This window comes from Chenopodium quinoa, unplaced genomic scaffold, assembly GCF_001683475.1.
Source record: "Chenopodium quinoa cultivar QQ74 unplaced genomic scaffold, ASM168347v1, whole genome shotgun sequence".
NCBI classification, from domain to species: Eukaryota; Viridiplantae; Streptophyta; class Magnoliopsida; order Caryophyllales; family Amaranthaceae; genus Chenopodium; species Chenopodium quinoa.
In genome coordinates, this window is record NW_018744845.1 from 472,054 (window position 1) to 493,764 (window position 21,711).

Consider the following 21,711-nt stretch of genomic DNA (forward strand, 5'->3'; position numbering starts at 1 on the left):
GCAGCCGGAGACGGCAACCCCATAGACCTTGATAACTGCGATACAGCAGTCCCGGCTCCAAGAGCAGCCGATAAGAAAAGAAAGGCGAGCCAGACGGATCCCGTCAAGCAAGAAAAATAGCAATCACGAGCCGGGGAAAGGTCAGATGATCAACGACCTCAGCCGGCTGGTGACTGCATTGATGTCGTCTTAGACGACAGCCGTCCTGACAGAGCTGTCAAGGCTGGGATGGTTGCTTATGAACGGTTGGGAGCAGACCTGCTCCAACTTCTAAAAGAATTCAAAGACATCTTTGCCTTTGAAGTGGAAGAGATGCCAGGCGTCAGCTCGGATCTAGCTGTCCACAAGCTTGCCGTGGATCCTAGAAAGAAGTCGGTCAGGCAGAAAAGAGGGATCACGGTGAAGAGAGATCTCAGGCGGCAGCGGCTGAGGTCAAAAAATTGTTAGATGCTGGGTTCATCCGACAATGCTACTACCCGGATTGGGTAGCAAACGTTGTCCTCGTGAAAAAGCCGAATGGTACCTGGCGGACGTGTGTAGACTACACAGATCTAAACAGAGCATGCCCAAAGGACAGTTACCCGCTTCCAAAGATCGACAATCTGGTCGACTCTACAGCCGGTCATGCTCTGATGAGTTTCATGGATGCCTACTCAGGTTTCCACCAAATACCCCTATGGAAAAAAGATCAAGAGAAGACGGCCTTCGTCACTAATCAAGGGTTATTTTGTTACAAGGTGATGTCGTTTGGGTTAAAAAATGCACCGGCTACATTCCAGCGCATGATAAACACCGTTTTCATCAATCAGATTGGCAAGAATGTAGAGTCGTACATTGATGACATGATAGTCAAATCCAAGCTACAGACGGATCACCTACTGGACCTCCGAGAAACATTCACCACACTCAGGCGGCGCCGGGTCATGCTTAACCCGAAGAAGTGTGTGTTTGGTGTTGATTCTGGGAAGTTTCTCGGATTCTTGATCGATCAAAGGGGCATAGAGGCTAATCCGGAAAAAGTACAGGCGGTCATTGACATGCGGTCTCCCCGCACGGTAAAAGAAGCCCAGAAATTGACCGGTTGCCTGGCGGTGTCGGGAAGATTTCTCAGCCGGTCAGGTGACAAGTGCCTCTATTTCTTCCAGGCCATCCGGAAGAGGTCCAGATTCGAGTGGGGTGAAGAGGCGGAAATGGCATTCCAGAATCTAAAGCAACACTTGCATTCGTTGCCAAGGCTAGTGAGCCCCCTGCCCCGGGAGGTCCTCTATATGTATCTAGCCGTCTCTGATCATGCCCTTAGTGTCGTTCTCCTCGCTGAGAGAGACGGTAATCAGCTCCCGGTGTATTTCATCAGCCATGTTCTTAAGAATGCTGAACCCCGGTACCCCATGATAGAAAAATTTGGGTTGGCCCTGTTCGTTGCAGTCAAACGGTTGAAGCCCTACTTTTTGGCTCACCCGGTGATTGTATATACAGACCAGTCGCTGAAGCGCCCAATGACCACCATCGAATCATCCGGCAGAATGATCAAGTGGGCTGTTGAAATACAGAGCCTCGAGATAACTTTTGAACCCAGGCGGGCAGTGAAAGGTCAGGCATTTGCCGACTTCATTGTCGAGATGACCAGGCCGGTGCAACAAGAAAATCCTGATCAGGTTTGGAAGTTATTCGTAGACGGTAGTCCTACGGTGAACGGTTGTGGTGCAGGCGTCATATGTCATTCTCCGGAAGGGGATAAGTTTGAATATGCACTACGGTTCCGGTTCCAAGCCTCTAATAATGAGGCGGAGTATGAAGCCCTGCTAGCCGGTATACGCATGTGTAAGGCAGCAGGGGCAACAAAAATCAGCGCCTGCTCAAACTCTCAATTGATTGTTAGCCAGTACAATGGTGACTATGAGGCCACCCATCCGGCTATGATCAAATATCTGCAGGCGGTCAGAGAAGAGGCCGTGTCACTTGATGAATTTCATCTAAGTCAGGTGCCCCGGTCCGAGAATAATTAGGCGGATGCCCTTTCCAAATTGGCATCATCCGCCTCCTGTGATGCACCTAGAACGGTTTTTTGGGAAGTCATTGAGAAAAGAAGCATTGATCATGACCCCATAGGTATCCTGGACCGAAGTGCCACCTGGATGGACCCCATCCGGGGTTACTTGGCAGACGGTACCTTACCGGATGACCCTTCTGAAGCAATGGCGCTCAAGAAGCGTGCTCTGAGCTTTGTTATGCATCATGGAGAACTTCTCCGGAAGGGTTATCTATAGTCGTTTCTAAAGTGTGTAACCCCTGAAAGGGGAAGAGAGGTTCTAAAGGATCTGCACGCGCGTTTTTGTGCCTCACACATAGGCGGCAGGTCCTTGGCAAGAAGAACCAGACGGCAGGGTTACTTTTGACCCACTCTTGAGGTAGACGCCATGGATTTGGTGAAACGCTGTGATAAATGCCAAAAGTTCGCCCGGCTGATATATCGACCGGCAACTGACTTGACAGCCATCCATAGTCCGGTTCCATTCGCAAAATGGGGCATGGACATTTTGGGTCCGTATACGCCTGCATCAGGCGGTCGCCGGTATATTTTGGTGGCAGTAGATTACTTCACCAAATGGGTTGAAGTAGAGGCGGTCAAAGGCATAAAAACAAAGGATGTGATCTCCTTCATTTGGAGAAATGTCATCACCCGGTTTGGGGTTCCAATGTCTATGGTCTTTGATAATGGACCTCAATTCGAAACGCCTGTACTCAAGAGTTGGTTGGGAGATCAAGGAATCTCCCATTGTTTTGCATCAGTTGGCCGTCCACAGGCAAACGGGCAAGTTAAAGCCTTCAATAAGCTGATCTCAGACGGTATAAAAAAGGTGGAAAGAGCCGGTGGACTATGGGCAGAGGAACTACCTCATGTCCTTTGGGCCATCAGGACCACTGAAAAAGGGGCAACCGGTGAAACCCCATTTCTTATGACATATGGCACTGAGGCGGTGCTCCCCATTGAACATTATGAGCCAACGCTTCGCATCATGCTATATGATGAGGCGGCCAATTGGGAAGCCATGCGGCTCGCACTAGATGCTCTCCCAGAGCGAAGGGGCAACGCAGCCTTGCGTCATGAAATTTACCGCCTGAGAATGACAAGGGCCTACAACAAGCGGGTTCACAAGCGGCCCCTGAAAGTAGGAGATTTTGTGCTTCGCAAAATGGAAGCAACCGGTAGGGCCAATGAGCAAGGCAAAATGACCCCAAATTGGGAGGGACCCTACCGGATCTTTGAAGAAGTACAAGACGGCACATACCGCCTGGAAACCTCAGACGGTAGAAAGCTGCCTAGAACCTGGAACGTAGATAATCTCAAAAAATACTACTTCTAGAAATTGTATAGTTTTTGTAGATTTTTGTATAATTAATGAGAAAGATTTACTACATATCATGCTTACATGCGCCATGTCTTGTGCTTAACACAAGCAGCCCCATTTACCAATTTCCCATGCGCCCTGTCTTGTGCCCTACACAAGCGGGCCCGGAAAATTAACGAATCTGCCGGTGACACCCATTCGGGTGAATTCATCGAAGAGAACATCTCCCATTTGGGTGGAAAATTGTTCTAGTGATCAAGGCGGTCCTACCCGCCTGAATGATCCATGGCACCAAAGAATTGTGGGTTAGCATTCCCAAACATGCAACCGGCCCCCTCTTTGGATCAAGTACCATTTAAGGCTGATCTCAAAACAGACAGCCGTTACTTAACATACCGCCTAATCGACTAAGAGAAGGCAGGCCTCAAAAATTTGGGTTAGGCCAATAATCTATGAAGGGTGTGCTTGCAAAAGCCCAACCGGCAAATTGACACCCTAAATCCTTCGAAAAGGTCTTTCCCAAAAACCCAGCCGGCAAATCGGTAAAAATGGTTGACACTTAGCACTTAGCTAAAGTCGTTTGCGCTATAGCATATGGATAGCCGCCTGGCACCATTTCGTTTATGCCAGCCCCCTATCCAGGGGCAATTACTTACCCTAACCCCAACAAGTCATGCGGAAAAACATTCATTCAAAGCAAGAAGAAAAATGCGATATTCAAAGCAGCAAAAAGTAAAATCATTCAAAACCGGATCAACCGGTAGAAATGTAGCAAAATTAACCAGCACAGCCGGTGAAAATGTTAACTTGTTTACAGAATAAACCGGCGCAGCCGGTGAAAATATCAGTGCTCAAAATGAAAAATAACAGCAGAGTAAGCCGACCCTTCCGGCGTTATTACAAGATAATGCACGGCGCGCAGGCCGGGAGGTCGTTGCTACTCAAGCTGCACTGTTACCCGGTCGCCCTGAGCCTGGCTCCCTTCCAGATGAGTTGGGTCGGTGTTGGGAACGGAGCCGGGAGCAACCTCATCCTCGACTGTCGCCTCCAAAGCAGCCGCTTCCGCTTGCATTCGCTGGAACTCGGCATCCACCCATTGCTCATATGGTTCGGGCCCCGCCTTGCCCTCCTCTTCAGCCAGAATGGCCAGGTCTGCGTATTTGTAGGTGAGCTCCCAGACGTTATAGTCTGCACCCGGGTGGATGATGGAGAACGCCCTCTTCATTCTGTTTTGGCAGTCCTGCTCATTCTCCTCAATGAGCCGGCTCTGATCAGCTTCTAGGGTGGCCTGGAAATTGCGCTGAGCATCTGCAGCCTCCTTAACCAGGCGGTCATTCTCTAATTGCAGTCGTTTGCTGCTCTTCTCCACCTGGTCGAGCCGCTTGAGAGGCTCTTCATGCTTTTTTAGCTCATTTTCAGCGTTATCCAGGGCCGCCTGGAGGTTGTCGATTTTGCGCTTGGACTCTAAGAGGGCTCGTTGGAGGGACTTGACCTGATCCGCCTGTTTCATGATTATAGCTTTAGTTTCTAAGTCATGCACAATCATGGAATAGTGAGCAACGCTATGTGCGTCATCCGCAGAACGTTTGGCTCTTCTTACCTCTTCCTGCTTGCGGATGTAGGCCTTCTTAAGCCCCTCCACGCGGAGCAGTGCCTGCAACAACAACACAACCGGTATTAGTTGAAAGACCGGATGGGTGTATTACAAATTAAATGTCGGGTGGGTACTCATTGACTTACATCGGCCAGGTCGACCATCACCCGGTCGGCATTGAAGGTATTGATTCCAGGAATCGTCTCCTTCTCGTCCCGGGGGACGGCTTTCAGCATGGCCCAGGTGTATTGAGCAGCGTCCCGCCAGCGTGGTGAGATATCTGCACCAGAAACAGACGATGAGAATGCTGCGTATGCTCCGCCTACGGACAACCGGCTGATCGGAGAATCTCCCGGCTACGAAGAAGAGTATGACTTTACCCGCATGGGTAGGTCGAGCAACGTGAGGTTGAAGGGGTTTATACCTTTTTGGGAAGCCGTTTGGCCTCCGGCAGAAGATGGACCGGTTGCGGTCCTTATTGGAGTGACCTCTTTCGAGGTCGTTTCAGTGTTAGACCCGCCTGGGGTCTTTATTGTTTTACCGCCGGTTGTTGCCCGGGCGGTAGAAGCGGTTCTCTGCACCTTGAGTGCAGGCTCTTCAACAGACGGCCTCTGCCGGATCTGTTTTTGCAAGGAACGAGGAATAACACCCCCATCCTGAAACAAGACCACAAACGGTTAGATGAATAAATAGCTAAAACAACATCAAAGTCAAACTCATAGAGAAGGTCAGGCGGGCTAACCTTTTTAGCCGCCTAAGCGGCAAGTTTCTTCTCCAGATTCTCCTTTCGGATATCTAAAGCCTTTTTTGCGGGTGTCTTGGCGGTGGGCAGCATCTTCTTAGCTTCTTCTGCAAAACGAAAACACATCCGGTCAGAGATATGAATTTTACATTGCAATCAAGAGAAAAAGGTCAGCCGGCATCAAATTAACCGGCTAGGGTTTGTAACCTTTGTTCTTAAACATTCTGCTAAGCCCACAGGCGGACAAGAAGCACTCGTCCTTGAAAAATTCGTGTTTGGGCACCCAGTTCTTGGGTACCCTTATTATCTCTCCGGTTGAGAGAGAGGTAGAGGTCAGCTCAAAAAATCCGGAGTCCGGAATGGCCTTCCTATCATTATCAGGAACTGGGGGCAGCCGGCACTTCTGCCCCAAAAGCTCTGGCTTCCGGTTGTAGGTCCGGTACTCCTTGTTCTCCTCCTCAGACGGAGCTTTGACCAGGTAGAACCGGTTCTTCCAGTCCGACCATTTAGACGGCTTGTCCAAGGTCATCATATATTGGGGGTAGGTTGTCAACGTGTACCAGGCCCTCCAGCCGCCTGGGCTCCGGCTCAAGTAGTGCATATGGGCAAACGCCTCCCAGCCGGGGTTGAGACCCTGCATCTCGCAGGCGGCGATGTACCCTAAAATATTCACCCAAGAATTCGGGGTGAGTTGCCAAACGCCTAGGCCATACCCCCTAAGTATGGCCTTGATCGTGTTGTGAAGGGGAAAACGGACGCCGGCTAGGAAAGCCGCCTCATAGCATCCAAACCAACCGTTAGCGTTGGGCTGGTCATCTTCCCATACAACCGTCCCGAACTCCCCCGGTTAGGTCATCTTGTATCCCTCACCAAGCGGCCGTCTGGTAATAAAGTCTTATAGAGAAGACCGCATAAGGGCGCGGTCCTTCAAGGAGACGGCGATCATGAGAGGGTCGTTTCGGCTTTGCCACGAAGGCCTCTCCGCCTCCTCGCTATCCTCTGACATGGTTAAGTAGCTGGAGCTACTGCTTTCAGCCCGACCGTCATCGGAGTCGGATGGGGAGTTGGGAGCCTCGTTGGCGGCTTCTGTCTGCTCAGCCTCCTGAGCCGGAGAGGTCTCCTCGTTATAGGAGCCTAGAATGCTATCGCTTGGGGTGGCGGGGGTACCGCCGGATGGTTCTCTAACCGTCCCGTCTGGGCCTTGATTTTCAGGCGATAACTCGTTTGAGTCTCCGCCTCTGTAATTGGGGTCCATAGCCGTTCCCCTAATTCTGGCCATAGTGTCCTGCACAGACACGGAGTCGATCGATATAGGCGTTGAAAAGGGGAAATTCCAAAGATCAGAGGCGGCAGATCCAGTTCTAGACTCAGCCGTACTAATTGACCGGCTGAGTTCACAACTATGGTCCGGATATGGTATAAAGGGTCCATCTACCTATGGGACTTATAAACAAAAATGCCAGCAAAAGACGCAAACGGAAATACATGGAAAAGCAAAAAGGAATAGAGACGGTACCTAGAGTAGAAGAGAGTTGAAACCTCAAGAAATTTCTTGGGGATGCTTGCGAAGACACAGACGGTTGGAAGACCGGCTGGGTTCTCTGGGGTACCCTCTCGAAAATCTATTTGCTTGCTTACTACTTCACAGGCGGTCTGAAAACCGGCTGCTCTTAAAGCTATCAAATCTCTGTGTGCTCTGAATTTCAAGTACCGGATGCTCTCAAATGCCGGATGCTCTCAAAATTCAAGAAAAGTCACGAAGTTTGTAAATGAGCTCTCGTGTGCTTCATCCCCTATTTATAGGGGTTGTCCCGGAAGGCGAAAGGACGCAACCCTTCCCCTTCTGCTTTTCCCTCTTCCTTCAGTTAGAATTTGAAGGGTAAAAAAAAAAAATAAAAAAAAAAAAAAAAAAAAATCAGGTCTCTTCTCAGGTGCCACGTGGCACCTTGCCACGTCAGCACCTGAGAGGGGCAAATGTTTGGGGTAAAATTACCCCAGCCACGTGGCCCAATGGAAGAGCGACACGTGGCACCTTGCTACTGGTCAGCAGGGCTCCAATCCCCTGCTGACACGTGTCCTAGGAACCCTAAATGGGGAACCAATGCTCCCCACTATAAATAGTGGAAGAGTCCTCATTAATGAGGCAATTGCATTCAATACATTCATAAATACACTTACACCAAAACCGAGCAATATTAATTGCGGAATTCTCCCATTACGCGAGAAGCAATTTTACTCTTTACGCACTTCCTTCCTCCCGTACATTACTGACTTGATCGTCGGAGGCGGAGCTCCACCCAACCGGAGTCTCCGTGGTTTTGCAGGTACAGGCGGTCGAAGGGCATTCTTGGAATTGTAACTCTCCCGCAGGACACTTCAAAAAACCCCGAAACACTCCCCAACCTACAATATGAAATTACCGGGCATTATTATAATTTTTTTGAAAAATAAATATACAAGCACCTTATTTTAAAACGCTTCTCAAATGATAAAAAAATATTACTACTTAGTAATTTAATTGACCCGTTAGACTTATTCTAATAATTTTTACGAGATGTTAATCAAACCGTATAAATAAATTACCTTCCCGCCAATGAACATTTACATCAACAAATAAGGATTTATATTGAGTAGTGAACCCGGGGCATCGCCCGGGGTACATTCTAGTATATATATATATATATATATATATAAGGAAAAAAAGGGCAAAATTGATAATAAAAATTACACAAACTTGGCAACAAATATGACATTTAATTTTCTTGTCTCTGTTCCTCTCTCGTATTAATTGTATTTCAACTAGTTAAGCCAGTATTTTCACTAAATGTGGCATCGAGGAGACGAGGATTAAAAAAAAAAAAAAAAAAAAAAAAAAAGCAAATAATTTTTATATTGGTGCATATTGAGTTATTTCTAGCTCTTCTCAAGTTGATATGGTACAATAACACTTACAACTAGTTTAGAGTTGCGCAACACACTAATGCTAGTACCTTAATTTATAATTTCTAGAACATGCAATAATCAGCAAGTAATGATGTAAAATAATAAACTTGTATTTTAGTTGACATGTGATTTTAGAAAAATAGGAGAATTAAGAATATATGAAGTACTGAAGCAGTACAAAATTCATACATTAAAAAAAAATTAAATAAATAAATAAAAAGAAACATACATTTACTAAAAAAAATATATATCAAAATGACTAAATTTGCATTGTCGTTATGACGATCAAAACTGACCTAAGGCAAAAGTCACCTGAGTCAAACCAACTAAATTGAAATCAAATAAATATAGTAAAAATTGTCATAAATAATGCAACCTTTGCAAGGTTGAATTTATTATACAAGACAACTTTATGATTATTTGTTGATATTACAAATCTTGGGGTCTCAATTTTAAACAGGTCAAAAACTTGTAATGAAGGTCACTTAAATTCTGACTTTTGTAATATATAATTTTTGAATGAATGAATAATATTTTAAAAAATATTTCCACCTCTCCCTCTCCCTCCCCGTTCAACCCGTCCCTTGCCAGCCATCGGTGGTTAGTCCACCTCCCCTACCTGAACCCTACTTGCTCGCCAACCCCAACCACCATGGCCCTAATCTCTCCAATCCTACTTTCCCCTGACCTGGTTCAAAGGGGTTTCGATAATGGTGGCCAGAGGGTGGAGTTGCGGGGTAGGGGTTTTAGGCTAGTGGGGGGCTTGGGGCTAGTGAAGGGTGGGGTGGGCAGGCAATCAAGAAGGGGAGGGGACTATTTTCGAACGAGTGGCTGGGGAGGGGGGTGGTGGTGTTGGATGGGAGGAGGGAGAAAAGAAAAAAAAATTAATAATTTTTTTAAGCAATATGTGGCATAATTAACCGTTCACTAGGTTACGTTTGGTTTGACCTATTTAAAATTGAGACCTCCAAAAGGTTGTAATATTAAGAATAATAATAAAAAAGAATGTCCTACCTTATCAACAAAATCCGTTTATCAAGTGACAAAATCGTAAATAAATCAACAAAAATATCCAGTCAGCATGACATTTTCGTAATTATATCAACTATGCAACCTACATTTAATAAGAATAAAAAAAAAAAGTTGTTGATTTATTTACAGTTTTGTCATTTGTATTTTCTCATCAAAAAGTTGTATTATTTAAATTCAACCATTCAAAAATTGTATTATTTATGACAATTTTTCCCTAAATATTTGTGATTAGTGTGTTTCCTACAAAAGTGCGACTCCGAAATTTTCAATACAGTCAAGTATGATCTAACTTTCATGGATCCGATCCGGCTTATACTTGAACCAAAAATTTCATCTTCTGAATGGATCCTACCCAACAACCTAGCCAACTCGTACTTGAACCAAATGACTCAATGGCCAACATTAATTCTATGTTTGTACTAATTAGATATGTCAATGGTTATAGGCTTATAGTTTTAGTCACAAATTAAGTCCTAACTGTTAAAGGAAATGAGTAAAAGAAGTTCCACAAATCATGAACCCTCTTCATCTCTAAAAACAAATTAATTTCTCCCAGTATTTCATGTCCACGGTAATAAATGTACTCTGTAGTATTAGAGACTGCATGTACTTTTGCTAACCAAAGTCCTAAAAGTCTATGGTTTTAGGCAGTAATGGAAATTTATAACAGGTTGTGGTTTTTGACAAACAAGCCAAAAAAGAAAGAAAAAAATTCAATTTAGAAAACAATTTAGAAGGAATTTAAACCATTCACTCATTTTAGAAGTTGAGGGAGGGAGATAAAAAAATAACTCATGTACCACACCATTGTACCAAGTCAAATAATATACTTCCTGTAAAGACAATATTGTACTTTAGAGGTGCCACGGATAGCCTGAATTCTGTCCTGTGTTGTATTAGCATGGGTTGCAGGGCAATGAATCAAAACTACCACCAGGGCCGCCGCCTTTACCCATCTTCGGAACCTTTTTAGCCTTGACTCCAACCCGCATGTCTCCTTGACAAAATCTGCCAGCAAATATGGATGATGATGCAGCTCGGCCAAGTGCCTACAGTGATCATTCCTTCAGCTGCTGTGGCAAAAGAGGCCCTTCAAAAGAATTATATTTCTTTCTCCAGCCGCCACATTGATGCTGTTCGTGCACTCAACCACAATAAAAATTCAGTAGCTTGGTTGCCAGCAGGCTCAGCATCATCTGATGGAGAAATCTACGCAAAATATGTAATTCCCAAGTTTTATTCTGCCAGCGGACAGAATGCTAGCCAAAGACTTCGAAGAAATAAGATCAAAGATCTTACTGTATATTCTATGTGGAGAAGATTGGCGATGACCGTATAGCAGTAAACATTGGCCAAGCAACATTCACCACTACCCTCAATTTGCTATCAAATACTTTTTGTTTTTCAGTTGATATGGGTGATCCTAGTTCGAAAATTGCTCATGAATTTCGAGAGACAATACGAGGCCTGTTGAAAGAAGTTGGGAAAACCAACTTTGCAGACTATCTTCCTTTCCTGCAAAAGATCGACCTACAGGGCATCACACGGCATACAAGTGTTTACTTTGGGAAGCTAATGGATTTCTACAAGATTATGATAAACCAAAGGTTGCAAGGGGAAAGGCTTCAGGATCAATAGAAGACAACTATATTTTAGACGCAATGCAGGGCATTAATCATAAGAAAATTGAGAAAATTGAACTTTCAATGATACCTGGTCATCTGCTGTATCTCTCTCAATAAACTTTATTGAGATATTTTTGTAGCTTAATTTCAAAAATAATTGACGTCCCTTCTCTGCAGGACTTATTTTCTGCAGGAATTGACACAACATCAACCCTTGAATGGGCAATGGAAGAATTGTTGCACAACCCAGAAAAGCTAAAGAAAGCACAAATGGAGCGCCAAGAAATCATTGGAAAGGGAAATTTAGTAGAAGAAACTGACATTCCTCGGCTACTGTACTTGCAAGCAATCATCAAGGAAACCTTGAAACTGCACCCACCAGTGCCACTTCTGCTGCGTAAAAAAGCAGATACAGATGTGCAGCTCTTCGACTTTAATGTCCCCAAAAACGCACAAGTACTGATAAATGTATGGGTCATCGGGAGAGAGATTTAACCTTGTGGGAGACTCCCACTTTATATGAGCCAGAGAGATTTGTGGGATCAGATATTGATGTCAAGGGCCGTGATTTTGAGCTGATTCCATTTAATGCTGGCTGTCGAATCTGTCCTGAGTTGCCATTGGCTAATCGAATGGTCTCTTTGATAATGGGATCACTAATTCATGTATTTGATTGGAAGCTAGAAGATGGGGTTTTACCAATGAGATGGATATGGAGGAGACATTTGGGGGGCTCAACGTGGAGAAAACTCAGCGACTTCATGACATTCCAGTTCATATCTGAATTGTATTCCTACAAACCTACAATCACACTCATCAAAGAGTTAAGCAAAATAAAGGAGGTTGAAACAATAGCTCCTCATAGCACAATCCCACAGTTTAGACATACACACTTCATAGTTTTCAGCTATACTAATATGCTCTGTAGACTTTCATTATACCCTATAGTATGCATGCTCAGCCCGAAGGCTTTTATCTAGTCTGCTGCTGCCTAAGTTTTATACCATTATGCATAGAATGCAGAAGTATTATTTTTTACAAATGCATGATTTTCAAAAATAAATGCTCTTGGGAGCTCCAAAATATAATCCTACTTTGTGACGTATCAAATTGAGGGAGAACATGCTTACCCCAGAGAAAAGAGACAAACCTACAAAATATAATAAGGGACAAATGAATCTATGATTTCCATCTCCAATTTGGGATTCCATAGTTCTGTATGCTTTCTTTTTTAAATAGGGCATGATACATAATATATTTACAGTCAGTCTGTCACTACTAAACAGCAAGTGTCCAATGTTAATAACTGGCATATTAGACAATAAACTAATTTATGCTTTTAATATTACACCATTCAGATGGTCATTGATATTGTTTTTGCTCTCAACCAGACACAAGGCAGCTGGGAATTCGTTGAAATCAAACCACCAAAAATCCCTAATCTGTTACTAGTACATACATAGTACTTCCTCTGTTGCCTCTCATTGTTTATCAGGTTCAGTGCGTCAATTCATCGAACCCGTTACATTCACTAATCCAAAATCTTGATATCTGACTTCTAAGTCAGATTCTAAGGCAATTCATCACATACTTATCTGTAATAATCATTGATACCTATTCATACAAAACAATTTTAGAGCTGAAATACGCTACATATTAAGCTTTGTCGCCTGAGTAATACGAAGTAATGCTTAATAAGTTAATAATAAGGGTGCATTGCATGGGAATGGATTTAGTGTGCTAAATAATTCCTATGCTCCAAGTTTCATTTCTAGGTATTTGAAGAGGATATAAAACTAAGTTGACATGAACAAACTGAATACAATGCATGTAGTTTTAAGAAATTTTGGTACCTTAATCGATCATAATCGTGCAGTAACATTCTGCAAGATTAATGAATTGGCACTTGGAACCTCTGTGCATGCTTCGTTTGTAGTAGTGGGTTGAGAACAGAGGTAAGATAGCGATTGTAACCATGAAACTAATGTAGGCTTTCTGGTTACATCATCAGATTCTGCAACAAGGGCATACAATTCATTGAGTACCATATTCTGGCCATCTTTTGGTAATTGGATAATTAGCCGCGCCAACAGCTTCATCAATTCTGGTAGTACCTACACAAACAAACCAAAGAAATCTTGAAATTGATCATAAGAGATTAGCATGAGCAATGGAAAGTGGTTATCACTATGCCATCATCATAATCGAGATAACCAGAAAAGGCTTGTGGGTATAAACTCTTAATCGATATTGCAAAGAGTCCATCTCATGCAAGTTTCAACTTTCAAGGTTTCTTCACACCATGTCCTTTATTTTATTTCTTTCTTGATTTAACAAATAACAAGGCAGTTACCTCATATCAAAATTATGCATTACATATCCTTGACTCCTAGTTAAATCTCATCTAGAGTAATAATGAAAGAAACAATGATTTTCACATGCCTGTATGTCCACCAAGGTTATCAGCTGCATAAGAAGCTCTATGATTTTCTTGCAGGGCTCTGAGTCTCCTTGCCAGTTCTTCCACCATTCAGAATCTTTAATATTCTTAACTTCTCCGCATAACACATTGGCCTTTTCAACAAGACTGTGTACGCAATAATATATGGATGGGCTCCCAGCAGGAAGATGTCGAACCAATGCAGAAACACCAGAAGCCAGACCATCAAATGGTGTAATACCCGGATAAGCCTATATGTTGTAAATTATAATTTAAAACAAACCAAACTCAAAAGTCAGATATTTGTTACAGCTTTTGAAAGCACTTTTTAGTACCTCAAGGGATCTCTTCATGTAATAGAAAACAAGTTGCTCCTTCAACAAGGACCTCTCCATCTGAGAGGATTCATTTTCAGAAGTAACAAAAGACGAAAACACTATATGTGAGGCCCGTGCTACTTTGTTATTAGGATGCCCCAAATATCTATAAGCATTTGTAATAAGGAATCAATAGTAAAAATATTATTCATCGCTCAAAGGCTATCTATAAGTAGAATACGAGGTTTAGGATACAAAAACATTGTGGCAGCAACCACTTCTTGGAACACATCACTAGGCAAATGGCTGATGCAAGTTGGAATAACCCGCAGGTAAAACAAGATCCTTGCCGTCTGTACTTCATCTTTGGACCATACATAATTCCCATTCTGCAGATGACAAAATCCTACAAAAACAAGATTTTAAAACACCTTTTTTTTATCTACAAGAAAGTAATTGGCAGCAGAGAGCATTACAGATTAGATCTATAAACTAAACTAATTTGAGAAGTGTTCTAATGGGATATCATAATGATTCATACCTTGAGGGTTTGTCAGGTCAGCGTAAGAAGGAAAGGATTCGACAAAAGAGATACAGGCAATCTTGTTCTCTTGCACACTTGTGGCTGCACTTCTGATTGCCTCCATATATTCAGGAAGCCGTATGCGCCGGAAATACTCCATACAGGAGAATGAGGCCAGAATTTTGACAGAACAATCCATCTGTATCTCCCTTGAGAATTTTGAAGTCAATTTGTTTTTCGTAACGGCTAATGCAAAGACTACAACCATCAAGAAAGCTGATTCAGCTATTTTCTCCAAATCATTAAGCAATTGGTCTGACCTGCCTTGCAGCAGCAAGGTCACCTGCCGATGCCCCAAGTAAATGTCATGACAGAAACTCCAAACTAGATCCTCAACTCTACACTTATCTTTTTCATTTGCAGATGCATAAAGATTGCAGAAAACACCAGTTGCTGCCCCTGCTTCCTTGAAAAGAATGCTGTCTTGATGATTCTTCACATAGATTGGATTTAAACCCTCAAGATTGCTAATCGGATATTCAAGGATCTTGCTATAAAATCTTCTCAAGGGAAGGACTTCAATCAGCAAGGCTAGAGCAAGTGATAGTAGTAGCGATCCTCTTGATGAACTCAAACCACCACTTCGAGATGCAGCCAATGACAGGCAATGGAGGAGAAATCCGAATTCAGCATCTTCAACAATAATGTTACTCGGGGATCCTATATCTGAAATCAGGTTTGATGCTATAGCTTCAATTTTAGCTTCTGCTGAAATCCTTAATCTAGTAACAATATTCAACCACTCTCCCTGCTTCACAGGTCTATTAGATGCTCTTAGAGCACCAGCTGTGGCCATGAGGACAGCAAAAATAGCATAGTTTTTCTTGGGGTTTTCAATTACTTCACTGCTAAAGATCCTAATTTTCTCCAAAGCACTAGAACTAATGAATCTGTACACAACCCATTCTATCAAATGCAAAACAACCAATGCATGAGATACATCATGTGGTTTCTCTATATAAACCCAATTTCCTAACAGAAAATTTAACAGCCTAACAAAGTGAACTTCTCCAGAAGAGGATAAAGCATACCCAATCCCTGCAAGTACATCAGGAATGAGCTCACCGACTGAACCAATCAACTGATATTGTTCCTCCAGCATACTACAAACAAGCTTCAAGCAAATGATTTTGGTGTTTTCAGTCACAGAAGGGACTGAACAGAAAGCACCAACAAAAAGAATGCCTTCCACAAATAAAGAAACACTTTTCTCAGCATCAAACTGGTCAGATAATATATGAGCAATCACATTCACAGCCGAATCCATCAGTGCTAACGACGGCTTGGATGATTTTCTCACCCATACATATAAAAGTCTCAGGATAAGGGGCAGTGAATCATTAGGAAGAGAAATGTTAGAAGAAGAAAGGATAGAAATGAGGACTTTTGCTTGTGGGTCGGCCACATATAATGAGGCTTGTGAATTAACTAGGGATTTAAGAGAATGAAGGTGACGAGGATGAAAGATTCCCTTCTGGAGACAATCCCTGAGCTCAGCCCATGCCTGGATGATCATTTGTGCTGATGAAATAGCAGAGTTTCCGGAGGTGTTTTTGCTTCCATTGCTGTTGCTGGTACTGCTCCTAAGCCAGTCTTCAAGAAACAGAGTAGGAGCTTGTTTTGCCATTTTATATACAACTGTAAAAAACAGAGATCAATATGGGTTTAACACTACGGCCTTCCATTCGCAAGAGGTCTAAAGTCAGACCACCAAGAAACGCATGAAAGTTAAAAATAAAAAAAAATAAAAAAAATAAAAAAATAAAAAAATAAAAATAAATAAAAAAAAAAAACAGAACAAGGGCAGAACCATCTTATTTAAGCTAAACATAGTCAAGGTGTGCCATATATGACCTTCGATTAATGGAGGATCCACGAAGTTTCAAATGGGGTTTGAATTTAAAATATTACTCGCATAAAATAAATTCCAATACCATACTCCAAATCATGCTAAATTAACATTAACCCATAATCCATTACCATCAAGGCATTGGCAAATGAGCCAAAAAGTATAACGTTCAAAGAATCTAAACAAAACTCCATAGTTCCTAAATAATACGATAATAAACCATTACTAATTTAGATGACAACTCTTTCCAGGCCCGTCCCTGAGGAAGGGCAGGAGGGGCGGCAGCCCTGGGCCCAGGGAAAAGAGCTCTGTTGAATCCTAACATTAAAGTGTTGTGCAATACATTAGCAACCAAATTTGATTCAATTATCTCATAATTTTAGGGATATTTGATTCAATATCTCATAATTTTAGGGATATTTGATATGATGATAACAAATACAAACAACTTACCTCAGAAGCTGCTTCAATGGGGGATACAAGAACTAGATTCAACGGAGAACGGCAACTGCGCTTCAATGGAGAACGTTGAATGCGCTTCAATAGAGCAATTCAATGGGTTGGACGCCTTGGATCCCTATTAAAAGCCATGACCCTGCCACAGTTATTAATGGGTTAGATCCGTCTAATAAATAAATGGGCTGAGTCTTTATACGATAGTCCAATTATGGGATGGGTAGACCTTTTAAGGGTTTAGAGTAAACCTGTTTTAAAAGTACGGATTATTAGTTTATCTTTACACTTCCATTTCTCAAATATTATCTTCTCACACCAAAGCTTGTATAATTTGTTTGTAAGTTTTTTTTGTTTTTTTTTTTTATTTTGAAAAGGGTTGAAATTACATTAATTAAACTGAGTTTACAACAAACGAAAAGAAAATATGGTAACATAAGTCAATTACAAGTTATCATGTCTTAAATGTGGTTAGGATGAGTTTTCCTCAAAAAAAAATGGGGATATATTGACTCTTTTGTCGTGGCCATTATGGCAAATTAATTGTGTCATGTAAAGTGTGAACTATGCAAGTGTTACCTTTGTGGTTTTAACATCAGCTCACTGTCACCTACATTTTATTATAAATACAATTGCAGCTAGCAAGTGTAGAATTGTATGAATTAGTTAATTGTATGAGTTGGTTACTGATCTGTGTAAAACAGAAAATTATTAGTGAATAACTTTGGAAGTGACAACTTTAATACTTTTTATTTTCTTTTGAAAAAAAACCCATTTGGATCAACCGAAGAAATTTCCAAAATGCGAGGAGAAATTACATCACTCTACACCCATTGGCCAAACTCCCATGATTGAAAGTAAGTCAATTTGTGTGCTATATTATTACTAATAAAATTAGAAGAAGAAAAAATCTAGAATATCCTTTATAATCAGATAAAAGGAACTAGAGCCATACAAACACTTCCTCATCGCCTCAATCACCACCAGATTATCACTCTTGATCCCAGTGCAGCTCATACCCTTGTGTCTCGCAATCTTCATACCCCAGAGTACCGCTTCCACCTCTGCAATCATAATCTCTCATTTTTCACTCCACTACACCACAGCTCCCCAAAGCACCACCTCCTCACTATTCCTGCAGACTGCACCCAGCCCCGTCTCCACCTCCCCCAAAACACCAACATCAACAATAATTTTAACCATACCGGATGCCGGAGGAGACTTGCCCACAGAGACACTCTTTCCACCCCTCCATTCCCCATGTTATTCAACTTTCCCAACTTTAATCTTCAAAGCATAGGCAACAATTTGTTCAACATTCGGATTTTCACCCTCAATCATCCATTTGTTCCTTGCACCCCACATAGCCTAACACATGGTAATTAAACTTACCATATCCTCTCCAAAATTACCAAAACAGTGCTCCCACCAGTCACCCATACTACAAAGAGAGTTAGACAAAACCATAGAATAATTGCACTTACTCCAAATTGCTCGGGCTAAACTGCAATCTTTTAACGCATGCATGACATATTCTTCTTCTCTCTGGAAAACACCACAAGCTAGTAGCCAGGGCACAAATTAGCTACAAAAAAAATTAGCTTTAAAATCTTATGTGGCCAAAAAAGCTAATTTGCTAATTAGCTTACCAATGGAGTTGCTCTAATACTCCATCTGATCCTTTTATTAGATACATTTTGACTTTACACCCTAGTGTCCCAACCAGTCCAGCGAACATCCACCCAAACCTTAATTCTAACTCTCGAACACCACTTATTTGGCGAACTCCCACCCAAATCTCAACCCTTACTCTCAAACCACAATTATGTGGCAAACTCCCACCTAGCCGATCGATCGAACCCACACAACTCCCACCAACCCTAGTCGGCACGAACCTATGACCACCCAACCCTCCACACCAAACCCGACACCCCAATATTTTTAAAAAATTATTTATTATAGTTAAAATTAAAATATTTTTTTATATTCAAAATCAATATTAAGCTATATTTTGTTATTAATTAAGTCAATTCTTATTTAATTGAGAGTTAATTATAGTATAAGTCAATTGATGACTTGTTTGACCGGTCATAAGTCAAATCTAGTACTTAAATTATTTATGGAATATAGACATCAATGTCATACTTAATTTTTAATTCATTAAAGTTGACTTAATATTGGAAGATCACCTAAAGTTCGACTTATTGTGGTTATTTTTTTCATTATTTTATAATATTAGACTTTCCTTTTACTAATTATCTGTATATGCATTTCTATTTTACACAAATATTTTCCATACGCGAATGACAATAAAAAGCCACACAAAAAAAATGGTGCATTATCTCACCCAGAATCAACACGAACTTTTTTAGTGTGTCATTTATACTTATGGATTATTGATTGGTTATTATTTATTGATGATTAAGTTATTTATTTAAGTAAATATAAAAATATGATATTTAGTTATATTTTTTCTAACAGATAAATCACAAAAGAAGATCAAAAGAAAAATGTGAATGAAAATGTCCAAATGGTGCAATTAAATAAAAGGAGAAAGTTTTAACAAATTATATAAAATTATTTACGAATTAACAAATTACATAACTATTTAACAATTATATAAATAAATGATTTTTTTAATTATCATTTCACCCCAGGCCTCCAAAATGTCAAAAACGGCTCTGACTCTTTCCTAACATCATAAAATAGTATAAACGACTATTATTTCTAGACAAACAAGATCATTTGCCGGCGGAGCAGCCGTCCTGGTCCCAGGGAAAAAAGGTCCAATTTCATAGTTCAATTTTAACATTAAAGGGTTCTACAACACATTAGCAACCAAATTTGATTCATTTATCTAATTAGGCTACAAAAATCAAATAATTTTAGGGAGAAAAGGCACATTTGATTTAATTAACAAATTAAGCTCATAATTCTCTTCTCTAGCAACGAAATCAGTCGTTATGAACTTTCATAACAGTAATTAGAACCAATAGTTGAATAATCCGAACCCTAAATTAACTATACTGACAAATAAATTAAATAAACAATAAACAATAGATTGTGAAATTGAAATTGGATGACTACAAAATGAAACAACTTACCTCAGAAGCTGCTTCAATGAAGGATAGGAATATTAGAAGTCCCCTCAATAGAGAACGTTGAGTAAGCTACAATATTGAGAGAGAGAGGAGTAAAAGCCTAAGAGGTGGTTGTCTATGTTCATCTGTTTTGTTTTGTTTGTTTTACCATAAACAATTAATGACAAATTTTTTTTTTTGTAAAAAAAAAGAAAAAATTATCAAAAATAATACTTCATCCGTCTTTTATTTATTGCATCATATAGTAAAGTTGGGAAATTTTTGGTAGTATGAAAGAGAGTGGTGCATTGACAACATTGTCCTTATATTAAGAAAAATATTGAGGAGCCACCAAATTTATTTAAGCTGTGTCAGCAACATAAATTAAATACTTCATGAAAGTGTAAAGTATAAAAGGGCTGTCAGTAACCAAATTTCCCACGTGACCTCTCAATTTGGTTTGGCTCCAAAATTCCCACCAAAATATTCAACGAAAATGTTGTAAATTTTTAGAAGCCCACCAAAAGTCAACATATCTAAAACTTTCAAATTCTATTCTCAAAGTATAAAAGGAGCAAATATTCAGATTCAGAAACATTCTCTGAATCAGAAAACAAACTTCTAAATTTTTTTTTCTGAGTTAGACTTTCTGGATTTTTACTTCACAGCACACACATCACTTTCCCCCAGAATTTCTTTGTCTTCACAGCACACACGACACTTTTCTCCCGATATTTTTTTGTCTTCACTGGATATTGAGGGGTTTGAGGACCTTGAAGAACTGTATAATTTGGAGCAATCTCAAGAGTGTAGTGAAGATTACGAGGTATTGTTTTCTTCTGAATCTGATAATGATAGTGATATAGAAGTAGATAATTATGCAAATCCAGCAATTGTAGTAATGGAATTACAAAATGTTAGTGTCATAGAACAGAAAAATGGAAAGAAAGCCTTTGAATTAACTGACAAACAAAGACAACATATTGTGCAAGAGCTTATTCTAGCACAAGAAGGTAAAAGGTTTTGCCCTGGAGGAAAATCTATACCAAAGGGTTCAATTAAAAAGTTAGCACATAAATACAATGTACATAGGACAACTATTGGTAGAATTTGGTCTAAAGCAAAGGTCCAATTTGGGAGAAATGGAGTGATTGATGTGTGTAGCAGAAAAAGAGAGGGGAAGGAAGAAATTAGATTTTGACCTTGCTGTTTTGGTAGCAGTACCAGTTGATAAAAGGACCACAATTAGAGCTTTATCGGAGGCACTCCATTTAAGCAATACAACTATGTATAGGTTGCTAAGGACTGGCATTCTAAGGGCACATACAAACAGCATAAAACCATCACTTAAGCATCACCATAAAGTTAAAAGAGTGCAATTTATCATTAACAGTATCATTCCAGGAATTGTTAATGAACTTTCTAAGTTCAGTGCAATGTATAACATGGTGCATATTGATGAAAAATGGTTTTTTATGAGTGATAAGACTCAAAGATTTTATCTTTTCCCATGAGAGGATGACCCCTACAGAGCAACGCAAAGCAACACATTCATGGAAAAGGTAATGGTTATGGCTAGGACAACTAGGCCACATATTTGTAGTGCTGGAGAAATATTTTGGGATGGCAAAATTGGTGTATTTCCTTTCACAGAACAAGTAGTAGCAAAGAAAAATTCAAAGAAAAGCTACAGGCACGGTTGA

At 40.9% G+C, this 21,711-nt stretch overlaps 1 protein-coding gene and 1 pseudogene across 6 annotated transcripts; one reads left to right on the forward strand and one right to left on the reverse strand.

Annotated features, from left to right (window-relative positions):
• Positions 1-7,123: 7,123 nt before the first annotated feature.
• LOC110704537 lies at positions 7,124-12,070 on the forward strand (annotated as a pseudogene).
• Positions 10,225-20,051, reverse strand: LOC110704556. 6 transcript variants are annotated; one of them, XM_021882360.1, is made up of 9 exons: positions 16,929-17,563; positions 14,585-16,264; positions 14,299-14,449; positions 14,062-14,209; positions 13,729-13,977; positions 13,140-13,400; positions 11,608-12,087; positions 11,375-11,473; positions 10,225-11,176 (listed from the first exon to the last, which is right to left on the reverse strand). In XM_021882360.1, the coding sequence occupies exons 2-6, from the start codon at positions 16,251-16,253 to the stop codon at positions 13,149-13,151; spliced, it is 2,469 nt and encodes an 822-aa protein (XP_021738052.1). In that variant the 5' UTR covers positions 16,254-16,264; positions 16,929-17,563; the 3' UTR covers positions 10,225-11,176; positions 11,375-11,473; positions 11,608-12,087; positions 13,140-13,148. The 6 variants fall into 6 exon arrangements, with proteins under 6 accessions (XP_021738052.1, XP_021738053.1, XP_021738055.1 ...); XM_021882361.1 differs by having other exon boundaries at positions 10,225-11,191; XM_021882363.1 differs by having other exon boundaries at positions 10,225-10,870; positions 10,961-11,176; positions 11,375-12,087.
• Positions 20,052-21,711: the final 1,660 nt, after the last annotated feature.